The sequence below is a fragment of the Pan paniscus genome, chromosome 15 (assembly GCF_029289425.2).
Source record: "Pan paniscus chromosome 15, NHGRI_mPanPan1-v2.0_pri, whole genome shotgun sequence".
In the NCBI taxonomy this organism is placed as follows: Eukaryota; Metazoa; Chordata; class Mammalia; order Primates; family Hominidae; genus Pan; species Pan paniscus.
In genome coordinates, this window is record NC_073264.2 from 76124966 (window position 1) to 76134494 (window position 9529).

The 9529-nt window shown below is 41.9% G+C and overlaps 1 protein-coding gene across 21 annotated transcripts in view; it reads right to left on the reverse strand.

The window, feature by feature from the left end:
• The window catches only part of MLH3 (mutL homolog 3), a 34884-nt gene extending 25853 nt beyond the window's left edge, over nucleotides 1-9031 (reverse strand). For 18 of the 21 annotated variants that reach the window (XR_004666239.4, XR_004666238.4, XR_004666237.4 and 15 more), the window contains exons 1-2: nucleotides 8431-9031; nucleotides 3705-7041 (exon numbers count right to left, since the gene is read on the reverse strand). Coding sequence is in view for 18 of the 21 variants with exons in the window: in XM_063596335.1 (XP_063452405.1) it covers nucleotides 3705-7041; nucleotides 8431-8841 (3748 nt within the window). In the remaining 3 variants the exon portion in view is untranslated. The remainder of the gene's footprint in view (nucleotides 1-3704; nucleotides 7042-8430) is intronic. The other 3 variants (XM_055097883.2, XM_055097882.2, XM_034937864.3) reach the window with 1 other exon arrangement.
• Nucleotides 9032-9529: the final 498 nt, after the last annotated feature.

Sequence of the window (9529 nt, forward strand, 5' to 3'; positions counted from 1 at the left end):
ATACCAGACAGAATGAAGACCTAGAATAGGTCACTGTGATTCTCACTGGAGGGCAATTTTGCATGAGGGGACATTGGCAATGTCTTGAGACACTTTTTTTTTTTTTTTTTTTGAGACGGCGTCTCGCTCTGTCGCCCGGGCTGGAGTACAGCGGCGTGATCTCGGCTTACTGCAACTTCCGCCTCCTGGGTTCAAGCAATTCTCCTGCCTCAGCCTCCAGAGTAGCTGGGATTACAGGCATGCGTCACCACACCCGGCTAATTTTTTTGTATTTTTAGTAGACATGGGGTTTCACCATATTGGCCGGGCTGGTCTCAAACTCTTGACCTTGTGATCCACCCGCCTCGGCCTCCCAAAGTGCTGGGATTACAGGCGTGAGCCACTGTGCCCGGCTTGAGACACTTTTCATTGTCACAACTTGAGTAAATGGTTCTACGTTCTACTAGCATCTAGCAGATAAAGGCCACGGATGCTGCTAAATATCCTACAATGCATAGGACAAACCTTACAACAAAAAATTATCCAGAGAAGCCCTGTGTTAGACATACAGCAGTACTTGTCACCCATAACTTGGTGCAACCTTCACAAATCTCCAACTTATGTCTCTTATCTCCAATGTATGTCTCTATCCTGACATTTGTCTCATTATAATACAATTATGTTTAGATAGCTATCTTCCCTAATAGTACTGTGAACTCCTAAAAGCAAAGTCAGTTAACCTGCAATGTGACAGCACCTAGCACAGTGTGGATGATCAACAAATGTTGCATGAAAAAGTGAACAGGTAGACAAATGAAAGGTTCTCAATTCAAACTCCAGAGTCTAGTAAGATCTGGCCCAAATGCTGTTCTTCTCCATGAAGGATAATCAGATTTGAGTTTTAGAAACAATGCTGAATTTGACAGCTTTAGAACAGGAGGAAAACATGAGAGAGAAATCTGTTGGACTAAACCTGGAGAGGTTAAGAATGATAAAATTAAGATAATGAAGTGAAATAAGGTTTATAACTACAATAGAAAGAACAGCATTAAATATATTTTAAAGAAAAAATTACCAAGGCTTGGGGACTTGACACTACTCCTCAAAATCACCTTTATAGATCCTCCTTCTGTACATTAAAATTTAACTTTTAGTCTGGTGGCTCACGCCTGTAATCCCAGCACTTTGGGAGGCCGAGGCGGGCAGATCACCTGAGGTTGGGAGTTTGAGACCAGCCTGACCAACATGGAGAAATCCCGTCTCTACTAAAAATACAAAATTAGCCAGGCGTGGTGGCGCATGCCTGTAATTCCAGCTACTCAGGAGGCTGAGGCAGGAGAATGGCTTGAACTCAGAAGGCGGAGGTTGCAGTGAGCCGAGATCGCACCATTGCACTTTAGCCTGGGCAACAAGAGCGAAACTCCGACTCAAAAAAAAAAAAAATTGTCTTTTAACAATTTATTTCATGTAACACCTTTATGTAAAGTTTGACAATGTCCTGATGTCATGATGTATATCAGCCATTTCCAGAAAGGTAGCAGGGTACTGAGGAGCCATCTGTTCATGGAACTTCTTTCTATACCAAAAATATTTTTCATTAGGAAACTATCAGTTAACATGACCCTCAAAAGTTCATAAAAAAGTATGCTAATCCAGAATGTTAAGTAGGTTAAAGTGTTTTAAACGTCTATATTCAAAAGGAAGAAATATTTACGTTGAATATGGCAGCTAAGATTTCCCCCTTTCTTTTAGCAACAGCCATCTCACAGTATAATGTAATCCAGTTATTTTTTGGCACCATATCAGAAGCAGTTGCATTTCAGGAAGATGAGGTGTCAGTGCTGTAGATTTACCTCTGAAAAGCCTTCAGTGTAAGTCAGGACATAAAACCACATAGATTGAAAAGCACATAAAGTGGCTTTAAGAGCAACTTGATAGTCTCAGGAACAACAGTGAAAGAAATGAGTTTTCTCCTAATGAATACTACAAAATACTATGAAATACTACTGAAGTTACTACAGTGATTTTTTTTTCACAAGGAAAAACAGAAAAACACTGAAAAGTAAAGGTTTCATTTAACCTTAAAGAAACCACAGCTTTCTGCTAGAGATATTCATCGTCAGGAGAAATTAGAAATTGACTTATAACTACATTTATACATGTTCCATTCTTCTGCAGCATTCAAAATTTTAAATACGGATACAGATGTAATGTTTATCCTCCTAGTGCAAAGCCAAGATTATAGCCAGATGGAAATCAGCTTTATCACCTCCCAACATCTGGCTCTCAACACACTGCCAAAGCAATATCACTTTAAATGTGGACCGAGAACCCAGAGTCCTAGTGCAGGCTCTAATGTAGCCCTGTGGTACGATCTAAAAGCTATATTGGTTGGGTGCAGTGGCTCACGCCTATAATCCCACCACTTTGGGAGGCCGAGGCAGGTGGATCACCTGAGGTCAGGAGATCGAGACAAGCCTGGCCAACACGGTGAAACCCTGTCTCTACAAAAACACAAAAAATTAGCCGGGTGTGGTAGCGGGTGCCTGTAATCCCAGCTACTTGGGAGGCTGAGGCAGGAGGATCCCTTGAACCTGGGAGGCGGAGGTTGTAGTGAGCCGAGATCACGCCACTACACTCCAGCCTGGGCAACAAGAGTGAAACTCTGTCTCAAATAAATAAATGCCATATTATTGTCTTCCTGAATAACAGCTACTTGTACCATAAACACATCAAGGAGATTTTACCATATGCATTATAATAAAGTACATTTGAAAAGTATAGTCATGAAAGTATATACTTGACCTATATTTTGAAAATTCATGGACAAGTCCTACTTTCTAGAAAGAAAAAGCTCATAAATGTAGTACTGTACTAAGCCATAGAGTTTACTGGGAAACCTAGGATGATTACAGAATCATTCTGGCCCTTAACCTGGAAGCCACGCAGAGAAACTTCCAGTAAAATACCATGCTGACACTGCAGGTGCCTTTAAAGACACATTTCTAGGAAAGTTGGGCATTTAACAGGAAGGGAAAACAAGGTAGGAAAGTACTGTGGATCTTCCCAACTATTAATAGTATCATTTTTATTAAAATTGGACAGTCTCACCCCCTTTTTTTGTTGTTGTTCTAGGTATATACCCATCACCCCCTTTCTTACACGTACACACACTCATAGACACATATACACACACTGACATCCTTTCACTGTACTTCTCCATTTAAATAGTGTTGGACCTAGAGGCTGTGTGCGGGCTCACATCTATAATCCCAACACTCTGGGAGGCCGAGGCAGGTGGATCACTTGAGGCTAGGAGTCTGAGACCAGCCTGGCCAACATAGTGAAATCCTGTCTCTACTAAAAATAAAAAAATTTAGGTGGGCATGGTGGCACGCTCTTGTAATCCAAGCTACATGGGAGGCTGAGGCAGGAGAATCGCTTGAACCAGGGGGGCAGAGGTTGCAGTGAGCTGAGATCGCACCACTGCACTCCAGCCTGGGTGACAGAGCAAGACTCCGTCTCAAAAAAAAAAAAAAAAAAAAAAAAGTAGTGTTGGACGTAGCGAATCTTCATATAGCATGAAAATACAACATATGTTTTATAAGTGGTCTTCAAAATGTTCTATCTGTTGAGATAATCTCTTTGGATAATGAGGATCTTACTCCTTGTCCAGCATTCCCATCTTCAAAAGCATCTCATGCACATGAACACTATGTACTTACCATTCTCAAGTACAACATCCACAGCCACAGTTGTCAGGTCTTTAGTACAAGCAGCCTGAATGTCCTCAGTTGGGGCAATGAATGTGCTGAGTCCAGTCATTTTGTTGACATAAACCATTCTTCCCAGGGCTACATCGAAATGCCGCTGCCAATCTGAACAACACGTGTTTGACTCTTCAGTTTCAGAACAAGCTCTTGCTTTAGATTCCTCACTTTGAAAACAAATTCCATTTTGGTCACCTGTGGCATCTTCTACCGGATTCATTAACATTCCACTGGGAGAGTCAAGACTTCCTATCTGTTGTTCTGAGGCTCTGATAAGAACATCTGAATCTTTACCGGTAACTTTAGAATTATTATAGGGCAATACCAAAGGAGTTTCTGATACCACACAGTTCTCTGTTGTATTGCTGTTAGAATGTGTTTTACTATTTTTATTAAAGGAATTATCCTGTGTGGCAGAATCTGATGTTGGGATGACACCATTCTCTGTTTTTTCATGCTTGTTGTTAAATAACATACAATAATCTTGTGTTAACACACTGCACAACTTGCTGTCTTTCCTACTGGAATCTGAATTTGGAAGTTCATTAAAACGACTCATCATCCCCATTGTTTGAGTTTCTCTTTCGGAACCCTTCAGTCTGGATAATTTAGAGGCTAGTGATTCAGATGACTTCTCAAGGTCCAAAGGTTTTCTATTAAAGAGAGATAACTCCTTCAGGGTCATAGGACTTTCTCTCAAACTAGGCATCTGTTGTTCTAAACAATCTTCATCCTTGGAGAATGGAAACTTCTCTGAGTCAAGGGTGTGGCTTGCTGGTTGACAACTACTATCTGCATCACTATGCTCCATAGTAGTGATTTTACAAACATCAGAGTTCTCTAAGCGGTTCTTGTCCTTCAGCAGAATGTCAGGTTCAACTTGAAGACTGAGATTGGTAGTGACTCCATTACTTTCCTCTACTTCTGTATCCAGAGGATTTTCAACCTTCCCATATTGCCTCTTAAACTTCTCTAAAGATCCTAGCTGTGAACTCAAGCTTAGCTTCTTACGGACGATTGGTTTGGAGAAACCAATTAATATATCTGTTTTCCTACTATCATTGGAAACGTGTCTATACCAGGGGAAAGAGGGGGACGTATCAGATAATATGCAATCTGATTTTTTGCTACCTTCCTGAAAAGCAGAAAACATTGTATAAGTTGCTGTAGGTTCATCCTCTAGCCCATAACTTATATTCGTTCTGCAATTTTTTTTGTTGGGTAATTGACCAGATTCTTTACTTAAAGTGCTGGCTAAATCTTTGATGTCTGGAGTTTCAACTGAATGACGTGTTCTATTTCCAAATGTTTCTTGGGCACGTGTGGGACCAGGTCTAACATAATTTTTAAATGAATGTTCTGTTTCAGTTGATTTAGTTTTTTCATTTTGTACTACATGAGTTATAAAGCCAGTGGAACATAATTTAACTCGCCCATAACTAAAAACATTTCTTCTTCCACAATTGCTAGATTCTTTTTTTTTCTCTTTCTCTGTCTGAGCACTATGTACTCCCCATAATGTTGCTGCAAAAGGCAGAGGCTGGCATCCCACTTCAGTAGCATCTTTAAATCTCTTTGGTTGATTCTGAATGCTATTATTTTTCAAGATGTTGGCAGCCATGCCATTAACAGTAGTACTTTCTTTCCATATTTCTAGATCCTCCCCACTCTCCTCAAAGTGACATGGTGTCTGAAAAGGGCTTAAAAACATTTCTAAACTGGTTCCACACGGATTTTCTAAAGAGCTATGTTCCAGGCAAGATTTTTTATGTTTCTCATTTTCTCCAGCTTCTGATGCTACAATTGTCTCTTGTTCTAACATCTTTGATTCTGAGCAAGAGCTGTCTTTGTTTTGTAAAGATAGCTCTGTCATTTTGCTATGGCCTGGACCACCTGATTCATAAATGTACAAAAATGCATCATTTGTATTTTTTCGGGTACCTTCTGAATCCCTAGAATTCTGTGTGTTTACGTTTTCTGCAGTAGTTTTTCTTTTCACAGCTTTTGACTGCAAATTAAACATCTCATAGGAATCTAAAATATTATTACATGCTTCCTGGAAATTGCTCCTCTCATCGGAAGTCACGCGCTTCTGAAGAGTAGCATCAAATAAACTAAAACCATTATCTTCACTAAATTCCTTAATATCCTCACCTGATAATTCCACAAATAATTTTTCTTGCTTTAAAAACATTTTCACTCCTTCCTGAATGCAAAACAAGAGAGTGTCCCAGTTCTGAAATTCAATCAGAGTTTTGGCTGGCTCCATGCACACATCATACTCACAGAATTGGCACTGCACATTAATTACATATATGCCATAGAGTTCTGGGGTAGACCGGTGCCGAAGACTTGAATTCATTTGCCTACTGGTGGGACCATTCTTTGGCTTGCATATAATACTTTCTTTCCTTAATAAAAAGTCAATGAGTTTATGTAGCTTTGTCCTTAAAACTAGTCTTTTGTTCACAAACAAAAACTGCATATTCTTGTTGTAATGTGCTTCAGAGCTGATATAGCCACTAAGCTCAAACTCTTTATATTTAAAACTTATTTCTCTTAGCTTTTGGGACTTTCCCAATCCATAAATTTGACAAAATCGGGAACATACGTCTTTGGTTTTAGGGAGCTGAAGAACCATGGAACCAGAAACATCATTTCTCAAAGAGAAAGAAATGGAAGGGTGCATGAGTGAGAGAGCTTCTATCCTCTGCCTAACCTTCTCAAACTCCAGTCTAGGGTCCATGCATTTCCTCCTTACAGGAAGCTGGTAAAATAGGTTATACACTGTTACAGTAGTCCCAGCGCTTGCTCTAGTCACATCAGCTTCACAAGCTTTCAGGGCTTTTCCACTCTGAAACAGTTTCACAAAAGTTTTCATTGTCCTGTTTTTCTTGGACGAAATTTCCACAGCACTGGCCATGTCAGCAATATTTGCCAAGGCCTCTCCTCGGAAACCATAAAACCTTGGATTCTCCAAGTCCTGTACCGAGTGGCATTTACTGGTGAAATAACGATTTCCCACTTTCTCTACATCATCACTCCCCATCCCAAATCCATTGTCTATCACTTGAACTTGGAAGGTTTCCATATTCACCCTGACAGCCACACATTTTGCTTCAGCATCAATACTGTTGAGGGCAAGTTCCTCAACACATTGGCCCAAGGAGCTTATGGCCAAACCGGAACGCAATTTGGCTTGTACTTCAACTGACAAGCACTTGATCATGGTAGGTAGAAAGATGGTGAGAATGCCAGGCACTGGTTTCCTTCTCTGACTGGAAATAATTGCCTATTGGAGAAAAAAACCACACACGCACATAATCAAAGCTTTAGCATTACACAGCATTATGAAGAAATAGCACTTGAGGTAAATGAAATCACTCTTATTAAACCAAATTGTGAAACAAAGCAAAACAAAGTTATACCGCTGATCTCTAGGCACAGCTCATGCTTGGTGCAATGGATTAACATCCAAAAAAAATTCATAATTTCATAATTTTCAATGCTCCTTTCTAAATCCCACATGTCCTAAAGTGAAATCATAATTACACTTGAAGTTGACCAGTAAACACAGTATTCGAAATTCTAACCACTTCACCAAAAACAGATGCCTAAATTAAATACAGCTAAGGAACATTAGCTAGAAATTATTCATGACAAAAATGTCCAAGCTAGTTTCATAACATTTATACATTACACAATAACCATGACTTTTAGAAAAATACTTATAATGAATTGCTAAGACATTGTAATAAGGTGAAGCAATAGGAAGAAATTTTAAGAATCAAATTGTATCAAAGAGAGATTGGGGGCATTAAGAGGTTATTATTATTATGGTTAAGTATAGTCACCTCAGGGAAAGAGGCTGGGAATGGGAAAAGATAAAGCAGGAAAATTCCTTTTCATATAAACCTTTCTTTGCCATTTGATTGTTAAATCCTGTTCATGTATTACTCTGATGTTTTTAGAAAGTCGTTATTATTCTTTTTTGAAACAGTCTCACTCTGTCACCCAGGCTGGAGTGCAATGACACAATCTCGGCTCACTGCAGCCTGCACCTCCTGGGCTCAAGCAATCCTCCAGCCTTAGCCTCCCGAGTAGCTGGGATTACAGGCGCTCGCCACCATGCCTGGCTAATTTTTGTCTTTTATGTAGAGATGGGGTTTCACCATGTTAACCAGCCTGGTCTCGAACTCCTGAACTCAAGTGATCCTCCCGCCTTGGCCTCCCAAAGTGCTGGGATTACAGGTGTGAACCACCGCGCCCGGCCAGAAGGTCATTATTAATATTCTTTTGGTCTTTACAGATGGGCATAAACTACCTTGGTAATAATAATGATGGCATGGGGCTGCCTGAACTTGATTTTAAGTTTTCCTGCAAGTGAAAACACAAAAACAAAAAACAAAACAAAAAAAGCCAAACCCTAAGATTCCAGTGCCATTAAAGGTCTCCCCTTCTTCTCCATCAGTGAGAGCCACGTGGGTGGGCCCCTGCAGGCGGTGGGGCCGGTTTTCCAAACTCGGGACAAATCAGGGCTCTTAACTGCAGAATTTCTGCTGCTTTCTAAGCTAATGCACTAAGCAGCCGGCAGCAAGTGAGGGGTAAACGTTTAACAAGTATTCCGATTAATGTAAACCCAATGATTTCCTGATGACGCCTCCCAGCGCCTGGGACTCACGGGACGCACGGGCCTGGATCCAGGGCACGGGGGCCTGGGAGGGCCGCGCGGGCCGAGTCCGGGGCAGCGCTGCCTTCCCGCCAGGCCCAGCCCCTCCCTGGCCAGCCCCGTCCTTGTCCCCAAACTGGGCCCGCCCGGCCGCCAGGCCGCCGGGCCTCCGGGGCCCTCGCGCATCCGGCTCCGAAAGCTGCGCGCAGCCATCATCAGGGCCCTTCTGGTGTTAGAAGAGACCCCGGCATCATCTTTTCGTCGCGTGCTTCCCCCAGAGTCACCTCGAGTCCCGCTTAACAAATTCTCCGACACCAACCGCCTCGGACGCCGACGCGCGCACCTTGGGTCTTGAGGCTCGTGCGTGCCCACGAGCATGCGCTTCGGAGGGGGCGCGCCAGCCCGCGAGACACCAGTGCGCATGCGCACCAGTTGTTCCAGCCAAGGATCCGCATCCCAGGGTTCAGCGAACCGGTACCTGCAGTCTCAATCCTTATTCCCTTTTGGCATGGTGTGAAAGACTATGTCGTAACTTTTACTTTTGTTTTTATTTTTTTTCCCCGTGTTTTCCCTTTCCTTTTTTTTCTCATTTTCACCTTTGCTCTTAACTACCGTTTAATTCAATATATATTTTATGTGTTTGCTTATTGTCTTCTCTCCCTAGAATGTAAGCTATGTGAAGGTAAGGAGTTTATATATTTTGTTTACTGCTGTATCCCAGTTACCAAGAACAGTGCCTGGCCTATGGTAGGCACCGAATGAATGAATAATTCCAGAGCCTGCCATCTTAGAATTATGGCATTTGGAGCTGGAAAAGGCTGAGAAACTGTCTAACTCAACTCTTTTTTTTTTTTTTTTTTTTTGAGACGGAGTTTAGCTCTTGTTGCCCAGGCTGGAGTTCAGTGGTGCGATCTCAGCTTACTGCAACCTCCGCCTCCAGGGTTCAAGTGATTCTCCTGCCTCAGCCTCCCGAGTAGCTAGGATTACAGGCATGCGCCACCACCCTCGGCTAATTTTGTATTTTTAGTAGAGACGGGGGTTTCTCCATTTTGGTCAGGCTGGTCTCGAACTCCGGACCTCAGGTGATCTGCCCGCCTCGGCCTCCCAAAGT